Source organism: Nycticebus coucang, chromosome 8 (assembly GCF_027406575.1).
Source record: "Nycticebus coucang isolate mNycCou1 chromosome 8, mNycCou1.pri, whole genome shotgun sequence".
Lineage (NCBI taxonomy): Eukaryota > Metazoa > Chordata > Mammalia > Primates > Lorisidae > Nycticebus > Nycticebus coucang.
Window position 1 is genome coordinate 95,475,607 of NC_069787.1, and position 13,890 is coordinate 95,489,496.

Consider the following 13,890-nt stretch of genomic DNA (forward strand, 5'->3'; position numbering starts at 1 on the left):
AGCACAAGTGAAATTCCCATCTCTACTACAAATAGAGAAATCAGCCAAGGCCTTGTAGCTGGCCTCTGTAGCCTCAGCTACTTAGGAGGCTGAGGCAGGAGGATGGCTTGAATTCAGGAAGTTGAAGTTGTTGTGAGCTAGGCTGAGGCCAGGGCACTCTAGCCTGGGCAACAGAGTGAGATTCTGTATAAAAAACAAAACAAAGGCCAGGCATGGTGGCTCATGCCTGTAATCCTAGCTTCTCGGAGGCCAAGGTGGGTGGACTGCTTGAGCTCAGGAGTTCCAAGACCAGCCTGAGCATGAGTGAGATCCCATCTCTACTATCAGAAAAACTGAGCCAAGAGGGTCACTTAAGCCCAAGAACTTGAGATTGCTGTGAGCTATAACACCATGGCACTCTAGTCAGGGCAGCAGAGTGAGACTGTCTCAGAACACAAAAAACTTCAAATTCAGTGTTCTAAACCCACCAGAATGTATGCTTCACAGAAGCAGGAATTGTTAACAGCTATGTTCTTGGTGCCATGTGCAGTGTCTGGTCCAAAGTAGCAGCTCAAAGAATATTTGGTGAAGAGGTCATGCCACACATTTTTCCAGAGCTTGGGGTGTGTTTTGAAGGAATGGTTTCCTGTTCTTGCCCTTACCACTACCTGAGTGATAACTAAGTAAGTACATACATATACTACATCTTCATTAAATTCGTTCCTTGATGACTTTGCAAAGGATCCCTACCCTGTAAGCCTGTCCATCACCCTTGGCAGCCACTGACATGAAGGGCAACTGCAGCTGTGGGCCCATAATAAAAAGATTCCAAAAGCCGAAGGCACCTGTGGCTCAGTGGGTAGGGAGCTGGCCCCATATACCAAGGGTGGCAGGTTCAAACCCAGCCCCAGCCAAACTGCAACAACAAAAAAAGCTAGGTGTTGTGGCGGGGCACCTGTAGTCCCAGCTACTTGGGAAGCTGAGGAAGGAGAATCACCTAAGCCCAGGAGTTGGAGGTTGCTGTGAGCTGTGTGACGCCACGGCACTCTACTGAGAGCAATAAAGTGAGACTTTGGCTTTACAAAAAAAAAAAAAAAAGATGATTCCAAAAGCAGGATACTTGAATCTTTATTCAGCAAACTTTCTCAAGCCCCAGGCCCTTGTGATGACTGTACCCCAACCCCTTTCCCCCACAAAGGCATTTAGCTGAGGCCACAAAACATTACATACATTCACACACCTCATGAAAAACATCCACGGAAGAGACCCGGACTTTGATTGACCTGGATGGACCAGTGCCCACATTCACACAGACCCTGGCCCAGGGATATCCTCCTTGCAGGAGGCATTGAGGCACTGTTGCTGCACTGTGAGCCAGCACTGACTGATCTCAGGGTGTATGAGGAGTCAGAGGAGACTGTAAGGGGAAACAAGACTCTTCCTCAATGCCTGCCTTATTCTGAGCATCCATCCTTGGCTGATAGGGCTACCCTGAGAACCCACACCAGAAAAATATACTTTTCACCATAGATGAGGGCCCTCACCCCTGCAAACATAAAATGTTTTGTTTGTAGGGTCACCAAGATTCTCATATCTGAGACAAATGTAAGGAAACTTCTGTCTGCTCCACTGCTACTGCAGGCCTGGAGCAGCTTCCCAGGGCAGCCCTGGCCCACCATGATCCAGTACATGAAGGGCAGAAGGGTGCAGAGCCATGTCCTGCTATACCCACTGGTGGGAAGAGGGGGCCAGCTCCTTTGCTGTTTTCTGGGCTTGTTCCCCCAGCAGAGGGCCTCCATGCACACTCATTCCTTAGGCCCCATAGGCCCTGTCACACTCACACGGCACGTTTTTGGCGATGCCTACTCTCCTCCTTCCACTTAGCAGTACAAGAGATCACCCCAAGGGACATGCATGCAGAGCCTCTTGGATCTTCTGGCGGCAATAGGAGTACTTCTGCAGGATCTGGCGGAGGTGCTCCTCCTCCTCCCGCTGCAGGATACGCAGGAAGTTGTGCAGTTCAGGCATGCTGAAAGCATCCCACTGCAAAGAAGAGATGAGGGAGAATACAGACCATTCTCAGACCGGAGAAGACCAGCATGTCATGGTCATACATACTAGCATTGGGCTTTCTGCTGTCAGGCTCTTGCCTGAGTAGTTTGTGCTAGTATCCTGGACAGTAGTCTATATAGAAGATAGGCCCTACAAAATAGCCACCTCACTGAGATAACCAAATTGGATGTTCCCTAACTACCTATGAACAGCTTATACTTGTGTACCAAATCTAATCCCATTCCATAAGCTCAATACTTTCTAGGTAAAAAATTATAGTGCTTGATGGAGGACCTCCATACCATCAAGGGCCCACCTATGGCTTTGATCTGGTCTGGGCTCACCAGGCCATCAATTTCCAGAGGATTGCCAGGTATAGTGGCTCAAGCCTGTAATCCTAGTACTCTGGGAGGCAGAGGTGGGATGGTTGCTTGAGCTCAGGAGTTTGAGCATAGACTGAGCAAGAGTGAGACCCTGTCTCTACTAAAGATAGAAAAACTAGCCAGGTGTTGTGGCGGGGTGTGTGTAGTCCCAGGTACTTGGAAGGCTGAGGTAATAGGATCACTTGAACCCAGAAATGTCAGATTGCTGTGAGCTAGGCTAATGCCACGGCAGTCTAGCCTGGGCAACAGAGTGAGACTCCATTTTTTTTTTTTGAGACAGAGTCTCACTATGTCACCCTCAGTGGAGTGCTGTGGTGCACAGCTCACAGCAACCTCAAACTCTAGGGCTTAAGCAATTCTGTTGCTTCAGCCTGCCATGTAACTGGGACTACAGGTACCCGCCACAATGCCTGGCTATTTTTTGTTGCAGTTGTCATTATTGTTTAGCTGGCCCAGGCTGGGCTCAAACCCGCCAGTCTCAGTGTATGTGGCTGGTGCTGTAACCATTGTCCTATGGGCGCTGAGCTGAGACTCCATCTTAAAAAAAAAAAAAAAAAGTCTGGCACCATGGCTCATACCTATAATCCTAGAAATCTGGGAGGTCAAGGCAGGTGGACTGCCTGAGCTCACAAGTTTGAGACCAGCCTGAGCTACAGAAAGACCCTGTCTTTAAAAACAGCCCAGTGCTGGCTCCGTGCCTGTGGCTCAAGCAGCTAAGGCACCAGCCACATACACCTGAGCTGGTGGGTGTGAATTCAGCCTGGGCCTGCCAAACAATAATGATGGCTGCAACCAAAAAATAGCCGGACATTGTGGCAGGTGCCTGTAGTCCCAGCTACTTGGGAGGCAGAGGCAGGAGAATCACTTGAACCTAAGAGTTGGAGGTTGCTGTGAGCTGTGATACCACAGCACTCTACCCAGGGTGACAGCTTGAGGCTCTGTCTCAAAATAAAATAAAATAGCCCAGTGCTGTGGTGGGCACTTGTAGTCCCAGCTACTTGGAAGGCTGAGGCAAGAGAATTGCTTGAGCCCAAGAGTTAGAGGTTGCTGTGAGCTATGACGCCACAGCACTCTACCAAGGGTGAAATATTTCCAAAGGATTTTCCATAGCAGAGAAGAGGAAAGCACCAAGACTTCCTGGCTTTCCGGGACTCCAGAATTTGGCATGAGTAGCCTGGAAGCCTTCACTTTAGTTACAAAGCCTACATATTTCTGGAACATCTTATAGGGCTTACCCTTCACCCCTTCTTTAAGCCTTCAGGTAGCTATAGTTTATCAGTCTTGTCCAGTGACAACCATGAAACTAAGGAGGACTGCATACTCACATTCACCTCCCCAGAGTCATTTTCCTTCAGGACAAAGCTCAGGGCCTTCTCACTGGGTCCTGCAAGGAGCCGTAGCCGCAGGGGCTGCTCATCATCTGACAGCTTACGCAAGTACACTAAAGGCCAGATGGGAGGGTGGTGTATGATCAGAGACAGGTCCTATCACCTCAGCCCCTGCCTGCCCAAGAACATGCATATATACCCTCACACGGGGGGGGGTCAGAAGCCCACCTTGGCCCTGACGCTCAGCCCGCTCAAAGAGGGCAAACTTGCGGGGGTCATCTACCACCATGAATTTTCGAAGCAGGGCCTCGATGACCTCACGTGCCCGTGTTCGTGACAGCACATGCAGGTGCTTGACAGCATCCTTGGGCAGATAAAAGGAGGTACGGCGCTTCACAGTTGTGCCCCGCCCTGGGCCCCGCCGAGCATCGTGCAAGGAGGGTGGCTTCTTATTAGAGGGCACTGAGACAGGGCGTACCAGCTTCAGCTGAACCTTGATGAAGCCTGTGTAGGAGCCATCCTTGTTCTAAGGAGAAAGAGAAACCAAACCATGACAGTAAGTTCCGGGTGAGAAGAAACAGACTAAACAGACTAGGGGTCCACTTGGGGATAAGCTGGGTATGCATAAATTACTTGGTCCCACCCAAGAATACCTTACCCTGGGCATCAGGCACACAGCTAGGATCCTGCCCCTCCCCACACACCTTTCCCAAGCAGTCAACTCACCAGGCTCATGAAGAGGTTGCTGTTGATCTGGCCATTGTACTCCTTAATCTTTTGCTCAGTCTCAGCCTGGGAAAGGTCAGGTGTCTCCCACTCTACAGGTTCATCCTGAAAGATAAGCCATCATGGACACAGGGCCCTTGAAGAAGCCAGGTCTTCTCTGAACCATGGCCCCTGAGGCAGCTCTTATAAAACAACTGTCTGTGGCCCCTTGTCACTGATGTACATAGCTGCCCAGAAGGAACCCATTCTGAACCATCACTGCTCCTGGTTTTGCATGCTATGGGTGGAGATGACAAAGTTGGAATCATTTGACTTCTCTCTGCTGCTTGGCTAGGGTCAGCTCAAAGTCCTGGTGTTTTGCTCTTCCCTGCTGTGGAAAATCCTCTGGATGTAGCCCTAAGGATACCACAGACCAGGGGCAACTGAAGATACATGGCCACAGGCCAGGAAAAGATGAGGGACTCTGAGGAGGGACTCTTTTAAATAAAAGCGTATCTCGACCACATAGCCTGATCCCAGAACCCTAGATGGGCTGGTATTACATTTGTTCTAGAGAAAGCAGCCTATTTTTCCTGTCTCAGCATAGGGAACGTTTTCCAACCTTTTTTGATGTCATAGCTTGAACCTACAGTTAAATTTCCATGGCACTTAAATTATGTTGATTAAAAAAAAAAAAAAAGAGGTCTGGAACCTGTAGCTCAGTGGCTAGGGCACCAGCCACATACACCCAAGCTGGCGGGTTCAGCCTGGGCCAACTACAGCCAAAAAATAGCTGGGCATTGTGGCAGGTGCCTGTAGTCCCAGCTACTTGGGAGGCTGAAGAAAGAGACTTGCTAAAGCCCAAGAGTTTGAGTTTGCTGTGAGCTGTGACACCATATGGCACTCTACCAAGGGTGACATAGTGAGACTCTGTCTCCAAAAAAGAATAAAAACAAGAATATACTTAACTGTGCTTTGAACTTCCTCCAAAAGTAATTTAATAATTTTTTTTTTTTGAGACATAGTCTCATTATGTCATCCTCAGTAGAGTGCCGTGGTGTCACAGCTCACAACAACCTCGAATTCTTGGGCTTAAACGATTCTCTTGCCTCAGCTTCCCGAGTAGCTAGGACTACAGGTGCCTGCCACAATGCCAGGCTATTTTTTGGTTGCAGTTGCCACTGTTGTTTAGCAGGCCCGGGCCAGGCTCAAACCCACCAGCCTTGGTGTTTGTGGCCGGCGCCTTACTCACTGAGCTACGGGCGCCAAGCCTAATTAATCTTTAAAAATTTTTGGGCGGGGCGTGGTGGCTCATGCCTGTAGTCCCAGCCCTGTGGGAGGCCGAGGAGGGTGGATTGTCTGAGCTCAGAGGTTTGAGACCAGTATGAGCAGCAGTGAGCCAGAATAAGACCCCGTCTTTACTAACAACATCAAAAACAGCCGGACGTTGTGGTGGGCGTCTGTAATCCCAGCTATTGAGGAGGCAATGGGAAAGAGCATCACCAGAGGAAGAAGAAAATGAACAACAACAACAAAAAAGAGTACTTCAAACAAAGAATGAACAAGCAAGCTGAAATAAAAAATAAAAATTTAAAAAATTAAAAAAAAAATAAAAATTTTTGCAGCACACCATTTGAAAATCACTGGCATAGGGCCATGATCCACTGCAGGGTCAGAGGTATAGGATTATGGTACACATCAGTAGTTGAGCTACTAGTGGGTAGGGGACAAAGGGTATGTTAACACCTCTTCATAGGTACTTGGGGCAAGCCCTCCATGTCTCAGAAATTACTGTGAGAAATTACTGTGATTAATCTTGATCCTGGCGGCGCCTATAGCTCAGTGAGTAGGGTGCCTGTCTGGTTGGTTTGAACCCAGCCCTGGTCTGCTGAAAACGAAAATAACCGGGCGTTGTGGCAGGCGCCTGTAGTTCCAGTTACTTGGGAGGCTGAGGCAAGAGAAGCGCTCAAGTCTAAGAGTTTGGGGTTGCTGTGAGCTGTGACGCTACAGCACTCTACCGAGGGCAACAAAGTGAAACTCTGTCTCAAAAAAAAAAAACAAAAAACTTTATCTAAGATTCACAGAAGGCAGATTGAAGCCAGGCTCCAATGTGCCAGAGGTTCACAGACAGCTTCCTGATAGAGCTTGCCTCACAAGTGCCAGGCAGGTCAGCTTCTGCACTTCCCCCTGCTGCCTGGAGAGTAAACTGAAATATTTTTACCTCTAACACTCAGCCCCCCACCCCTTTTCAGGGACTGGATTCCTGCCAGAAGGATGGAGTGTGGGCCAGACAGAACTTTATCTTTGTTGCCCTTGGTAGAGTGTCATGGCATCACAGCTCACAGCAACCTCAAACTCTTGGGCTCAAGTGATTCTCTTGCCTCAGCCTCCTGAGTAGGTGGGACTATAAGCACAGGTCACAATGCCTGGTTATTTTTAAAGAGAAGGTCTCACTCTGGCTCAGGCTGGTCTAGAACCTGTGAGCTCAGGAAATCTACCCACCTCGGCCACCCAGAGTGCTAGGATTACAGGTGTGTGCCACCCAACTCAGCTCTCTTCAACTTTTCTTCTACCAAACTCTCTTGGCCCCCTTGCATCAACCTTACTTCCATTGATGTAAGAGAGGCCCTAGTTGGAATGGGAGTGTCACAGACACAGCACAGCTGGGATCACCACCACCAATGCCTTGTCCTAGGGGAATTCCCACAAGAAGGTTTCCTGTAGAATTATCTTGTGCCCAGCTCTGAGTCCAGGACAGCCAGGGTTCTCCTTCACTGCTACTTTGGAGCCCTCTAGGCTGCTTAAACCATTTGTGGGGATGAATGGAGAAAACAGATAAGAGAGCAGGGTGGAGCCCACAGCCTTTGAGCATTAGGCTCCTTACCCAGAAAGCTGTTGTTCAGTGGCCAGCAAATATTACACTTGGATTGAGAACTAAGGTCAGAATCTTACACGAAAAAGGTATTGGGGGAAGGGTGTGAACTGAAGTTCATTTGCTTCTCCAACTTTCCAAAGGTTTCCTGGATAGAGGAGAACACTGAGGAGTGAAACCTTTTTGGGGTTAGAGGACAACCCTGTTAGGATAATAAAAACAAATTGTGAAGGCCATGGAAATAAGGGACCTGGGGGCAAAATGAGGGCTGGAGGCTGGGAATAAAGGGTAGATGTTGTTTGTTCAGGCCCAAAGAAAGGCGTTGGGACAGGAAGGAGTGCCCCAGTGGTAAGGAGTATCCAGTTAGGAGGGGTGCTAGGGGCAGGAGGAATGCTGGACAGATGCTAGTGCCAGAGCAAGAAGGAAGAGCATTTTCTTTACAGGTGGGCATATGGATAGTTCTAAATTATTCCTCATGATGTGGTACTGAGTGCCCACCTGGGAATGAGAAAACTTGCCTCTTCCTCTATCTAGGAGCCCTGGACCCAGATACAGTGAGTAAGCTTAGTTCCAGTCCTTTCCTTTCTCTAGGTGAACCTCCCTCAGTATTTCCATTTGTAAAAGAAAGGGACTTGTGCTGAACGCACTGCATTCTAGAGCAGGCCTAAATTGTAGAGGAGGAATGAGTTTTTCCCTTTTTTCTGCATCACAGGGACTCCACCCTCCACTCTATCACTGTCATTGGTTTTATTTTACATATGACTTGGAATTTTTCAGCCTCCTTTTCAATTGGTTAGTATCTTGTGGTTTTCCCACCTTTCCAAAATGGAAAAACAGGTCTGAGTCACAGGGAGACAATTCCAGGGGTCTACACTCTAACCTTGCACCCAAGCTCTGGGCTGAAAAAGCCATGCCTTTTGCAAAAAAAAAAAAAAAAAAATTTTTTTTTTTTTTTTTTTGTAAAATTTCATCTAAAGCATCTTCCACAACTCCAGTTTCTTGGTTCAGGTAAGTGACTCTGCCCCAGTGCTGCTTGGTATTCTGAGCTTCACAATTCCTATCTCTCATTCTGGATATCCTGGTTTAGGTACTCCTTAGGTACACTGGTCTGGGAATAGTTATCCGAGCCCAGTGGTTAACACCTGTGGCACAGCGTTCTCTGATAATGCGGACACTTAAGAGGCTCTGAGGTTCAGCTGCCCTAGTACCACACCTTATAGTACTGGACTGGTAACCCCCATCCTTTTTCACCCCTCTCAGGGCATTTTACAATCTAGTAGTCCCCTTCCCTCTTGTGGGTAAAGTGCTCCTGAATACTTACAACCGAAACAAAGCTTCCTTCCTATCCATTCCCAGATCCCCTTTCTCCGGATGGATCCTAAAGGAAGATCAGAATCTTCCGAATTTTAGTAGCTGGTAACAGACCACAACTGGCTAGAGGTGGGGACTCAGCTGGGTCCATCCAAGACTGCATATTGCAGGGGCAAAATCTTCTTAGCCTCTCTGCCCTGAACATTCTTCTCATTACTAGCATGGACTACTCCCCCTCCACTTCCTTCTCTAGTTTCCCCAGGGAGGGAGTAGGAACGTCTCAACGCGGAAATCAAGATGCTACCTCAGACTGGTAAGTCAGTTTAGTCATAATGCCTGTCTCCCGTCTACCACAAGGTACAAAGCTGCTTCCTCTGGTTCAACCGGTCCCTACTAGAGAGCGCAATAAGTCACGACACCCAGTACCGAAGCATTGGAACCAGGGTTTTAAACACGGTTCCGGCCGTCCAGCCCCCCCGCAGGGATCAGCAAGGAGCCACGTTGACTGGAGGGTGGGGCTGTTCACAAATTCTCGAAATGGCAACTTACCGCTGGGGAAGGTCGGGGTTCCAGTGATCGCCCCCCGCCCACCTCCAGCAACCCGGGGTTCCCACCTGGTCCCGGCGCGGCCTGCGCGCCAGCGAGGTACGCGCGGTGAAGTACTGCTCGAGTTCCGAGTCCGAGTCCTCTTGGCTACAGTAGCCACTGCTTGTTGTGCTGCTCCAGGTCATCTCGAAAGAAGGCGTCTCCGCCTCGCCCATAGCAGCACCCGCTGGGTGCCCCTATCTGCAGTCTCCAACCACCGCCCCGGGCTCGTGTGAGTACGCGCCTATCAGTGTGCGCGTGCGCTGCGGCTAGCGCCGCGGCGCAACCGTTAAGACTGAAACGTAGACTGCCGGTTCTAGCTCTCGGCTCATTGGCTAAGGAACATCGAGAGGCGGAGCCACACAGCTTCACCTCCAGAAATGACCTCATCTCCCAGGCAGCTCAACCGCCAGGCTCCACTTCCCATAGGGAACTTGTTGGAGTGCTTGCGCAAGGGATCCAACGTCGCCACAGGAACGGAAGCAGGGGCGGGAAGGTCCGGGAAATGCGCGTGCTCAGAGTCTGGGCCAGCCCCCTCAGAGTTTGACTGGGGGGGCTTGTAGGGTCCACCCGGTGCCAACTCCCCGGGGCAGAGCTCGCGCGCAGAGTTAGCTACGCTCTGCTGCCAGGAAATCGTCTCCTAGAACACTCGTTGCCTACGGAGCCCGCCCATCAACCCCCGGCTTCCTGCTCACCACGTTAGTGTCCCGCTCCAGCGCGGGTTCCCAGCTAAGGTCCCGGGTCCCACAGCAGTCCAGGCAGACGAGCGCGCGGCAACGGTAGTGGCAGGTGAACTTGCAGTCTGCAGAGAGGCCAGGTCGTGAGGTGGAAGAGCCCCACTTCGGGGAAGCGTCCCAAGGACTGAAGGGAGGCCTGGGGTTGAGGGTCGTTGCCCACCAGGCTCTGCGTGACCGGCTTATCTCGGGCAGAGTTATAACCCATGCGTCTGGTTAGAAGGCCTCAGACAGTTAGGAATCCAGGCCTGCTGAACACATTTTTTTTTTTTTTGAGACGGGGTGTCTTGCTGGGGGTAGGGTGCAGTGGCCTCATCATAGCTCACTGCAACATCAAAGCGATCTTCCTTCCTCAGACTCCCAAGTAGCTGGAATTACAGCCCCGTGCCACCATGCCCAGCTAATTTTTCTATTTTTAGTCGGGGCAGGATCTCAAACTCATGGCCTCAAGCAGTCCTCTCACCTGGGCCTCACAAAATGCTAGGATAACAAATGCGAGCTTTTGGTACTGGCCAACAGGTTGAATCTTTAGCGCCTACTGCAGATCTTTCTTTCTCCTTCCCTATTATCAGTTTCTCCCTCAACTCATTTACTTAAAAAACCAAACACTTTAACCCATGTCCTCCCATTACTTTTTGAGACAGAGTCCCACTTTGTCACCCTTGGTAGTGCTCTGGCGTTATAGCTCACAGCAACCTTAAACTCTTGGGCTCAAGCGATTCTCTTGCCTCAGCCTCCCAGGTAGCTGGGACTACAGGCACCTACCGCAACGCCCAGCTATTTTTGGAGATGGGGTCTTGCTCTTCCTCAGGCTGGTCTCAAACCTGTGAGCTCAGGCAATCCACCCACCTTGGCCTCCCAGAGTGCAAGGATTACAGGCATGAGCCACCGTGCCCCAGGCCCCCACTAATTGTTATGTCTTCTACTTCCCTTAGAAAAAAAACCACTAGACTTTTTTTTTTTTTTGCAGTTTTTGGCCAGGGCTGGGTTTGAACCCACCACCTCTGGTATATGGGGCCGGTGCCCTACTCCTTTGAGCCACAGGCACTGCCCAAAAACCACTAGTCTACATACACTCTTTTTTGTTTTGGAGACAGAGTCTCAGTTGCCCTGGGGTTGAATGCCATGGCGTCATAGCTCACAGCAACCTCAAACTCTTACACTCAAGTGATTCTATTCCCTCAGCCTCCCAAGTAGTTGGGACTACAGGCACCCGCCACAACAACCAGTTAGTTTTTAGAGACGGGATCTTGCTCTTGCTAAGGCTGGTCTTGAACTCCTGAGCTCAAACAATCTGCCCATTTCGGCCTCCCAGAGTGCAGGGATTACAGGTGTGAACCACCATGCCCGAGCTACATCCACTATTTTTGCCTTCACCCTTTCTTCAACCCACTGCAGAAAACTTCTCCCTCTAGGAAACTTCCCTGGCTGGGTCTTCAGGGATCTGTGTACTGCTGAATGGAATACAGTGTTCCATTTTCTACTCTCACCTTAGCATGGTTTGATACTTGCTTCCTTTGACTCCCAGGGGCCACACTTTCTTTTTTTCCCACTCTTGGTCAGCTCCTTTGCTGGTTCTGTCTCAACTTCCAGATCTAGTAGTGATGTCTGGGGCTCAGTCCTAATCACTGGCCTGCTTTGTTCACACCCACCTGCCTCAGGTTCATGGCTCAGCTCAAGAACTGATTTCCCCCTTCAGATCAAATCCTATGTGCCAGTAACATCACTTGGATGCCTAAGACTTTTTTTTTTTTTTTTTTTTGAGAGAGAGAGTCTCGCTTTGTTGCCCTGGGTAGAGAGCCATTGTGTTCTAGCTCACAGTAACCTCAGACTCTTGGGCTCAAGCTATCATTCTCTTGTCTCAGCCTCCAGAGTAGCTGCCCGCCCCAATGGCCAGCAATTTTTAGAGACAAGGGTCTTTTTTTTTTTTTTTTTTTGTAGAGACAGTGTCTCACTTTATGGCCCTCGGTAGAGTGCCATGGCCTCACACAGCTCACAGCAACCTCCAACTCCTGGGCTTAAGCGATTCTTTTGCCTCAGCCTCCAGAGTAGCTGGGACTACAGGCGCCCGCCACAACGCCCAGCTAAGAGACAAGGGTCTTAATCTTGCTCAGGCTGTTTTCTAACTCCTGAGCTCAGGCAATCCTCATGCCTTGGCCTCCCAGAGTACTAGTATTATAGGTGTGAGCCACTGCGCCCAGCCTGGATATCTAAGACGTTTTAAGTGAACATGGCCAAAACTTAATTCACTTTTCTTCTACCTTACCCCTACGCTTGTCAGGTTGCCTTCTCACTGCAAAAATTGCCATTATTCCCCCAGTGTTTGAGTAAAAACCAAAACTTATCCTCGATTCTTCCTTCTCTACCTCTGATACACACCCAGATTGTCCTGTTTCTCATTTCCATGACCACTTTCTCTTTGAGAACACTGCAATGTCCTAGTCTTTGTTCATTCTTTTTATTATCACAACTCCTGTGCTCTCCCTTACCTGAATTCATGACTTACTCTTGTCCTGGATGAGAGGATCTCCATTCACAAACAAGCCTGGAATACCTTCTCTAAGTTTCTAAATGGGCCTGTCTCAACCCAGACTACACAGAGAATGATTTGAGAAATTTTTTTTTTTTTGCAGTTTTTGGCCAGGGCCGGGTTTGAACCCACCACCTCTGGTATGTGGGGCCAGCACCCTACTCCTTGAGCCATAGGCGCCACAAATTTGAGGAATTCTTAAATTTATTGGTGCCTAGGGTCCACTCTCAGCAATTGATTCAACTGATCTGAGGATCCAGGAATGGGGTTTTGGAGGGCTGTAGAAGTGTCCCAGGTGATTCTAGCTGATATATAGCCAGTGAGAGAGCAACCTCTGCTTGTTGGTGATTCCCAGGAGGGCAGGACCACTGGATGCATGGCTGTATTCCATATTTTAGCACCTGGTTTACTGGACCCGAAATAGATGTTAAAGACTCAAAAAAATTCCTACTTGCAGGGAACCCACCCCAAGGTTCTAACTTTTCTGAGGCCCCCTGTCATAGTTGGGTAACTTCCCTTCACCCTAGTGATTCTGGAGGGGAATACAGTGAGTTAATCCTTGGGAAGAAGCTGGCTTGAGAATATGGGCACAGAGGACAGTAGGCACAAAACCTAAGAAGGGCCAAGGAACTTTAAAGATAAGAAACTTGGAATCATCACCTTGTTATATGTAGTAACATTGGCAACCACCTCTGCCCAACTGTGTCCAATCCGCGGATGAGAGTACACAAATGATAAACCATTTTCCCGCACTCTGGCAAAGGTAACAGACCTGATTCTCAGAGACCAGCCAACCCCCTTCACTACCGCTTGACCCACAGAGGCAGCGCTGCCCCTTGGCAGCCCGTTCCACTCTAGCCAGCGCACGCGGCTGCTACTCACGCGCGCACTGCAGGCCCTTGCGCACGACGCCCCAGATGAAGTCGCCGCAGAGGTCACACCACGTGTGCGTGGCAGGCCCCGCGGGCTGGAAGCGGTGGCCGCGGCCGGGGACCAGATGCTGTGCGGAGTTGCGCGAGGTGCCCGGTGCGATTCGCAGCGCATTGGCACGCTCCAGCCGGGTGCGGCTTAGGCCGGCGCGACCGGCGGGTGCCAGCTCCCGCAGCTCAATGAGCTCAGACTCCATTGACATGGCCCGATTGGGCCGGGGCTAGGGCTGGTTCTGAGAGCTATAACTAGCGGGAGGCGGGCGGAGCCGCAGGGTGGGCCTGACTTCAGCGCCGCCCCCAGGATCTTGTCTGGGCGGCGGGAAAGAGCTGAGAGCTGCGCAATGGAAACCTGGGTGCGTGGACTGTGAGGGCCCGAGGGCAGAGCCGGGCGGGTATAGGGGCGCTCTCCCAGAGCCCCTTCCCTGCTTTTCCCTCCTTCTTTCATCCTCTCTCCACCTCTCGACTATGGCGGCGACCGCAAG

At 50.2% G+C, this 13,890-nt stretch overlaps 1 protein-coding gene across 3 annotated transcripts; it reads right to left on the reverse strand.

Moving 5' to 3' along the window:
* Positions 1-1,093: 1,093 nt before the first annotated feature.
* Positions 1,094-13,777, reverse strand: RASSF1 (Ras association domain family member 1). Of its 3 annotated transcripts, XM_053598420.1 has the most exons (7): positions 13,362-13,777; positions 9,911-10,017; positions 4,469-4,573; positions 4,221-4,268; positions 3,971-4,106; positions 3,740-3,855; positions 1,094-2,022 (listed from the first exon to the last, which is right to left on the reverse strand). In XM_053598420.1, exons 1-7 carry the CDS (start codon positions 13,609-13,611, stop codon positions 1,876-1,878), a joined length of 909 nt encoding a protein of 302 aa, XP_053454395.1. In that variant the 5' UTR covers positions 13,612-13,777; the 3' UTR covers positions 1,094-1,875. The 3 variants fall into 3 exon arrangements, with proteins under 3 accessions (XP_053454395.1, XP_053454394.1, XP_053454396.1); XM_053598419.1 differs by having other exon boundaries at positions 3,971-4,268; XM_053598421.1 differs by lacking the exons at positions 9,911-10,017; positions 13,362-13,777 and adding an exon at positions 9,245-9,894 and having other exon boundaries at positions 3,971-4,268.
* Between the last annotated feature and the right edge of the window lie 113 nt (positions 13,778-13,890).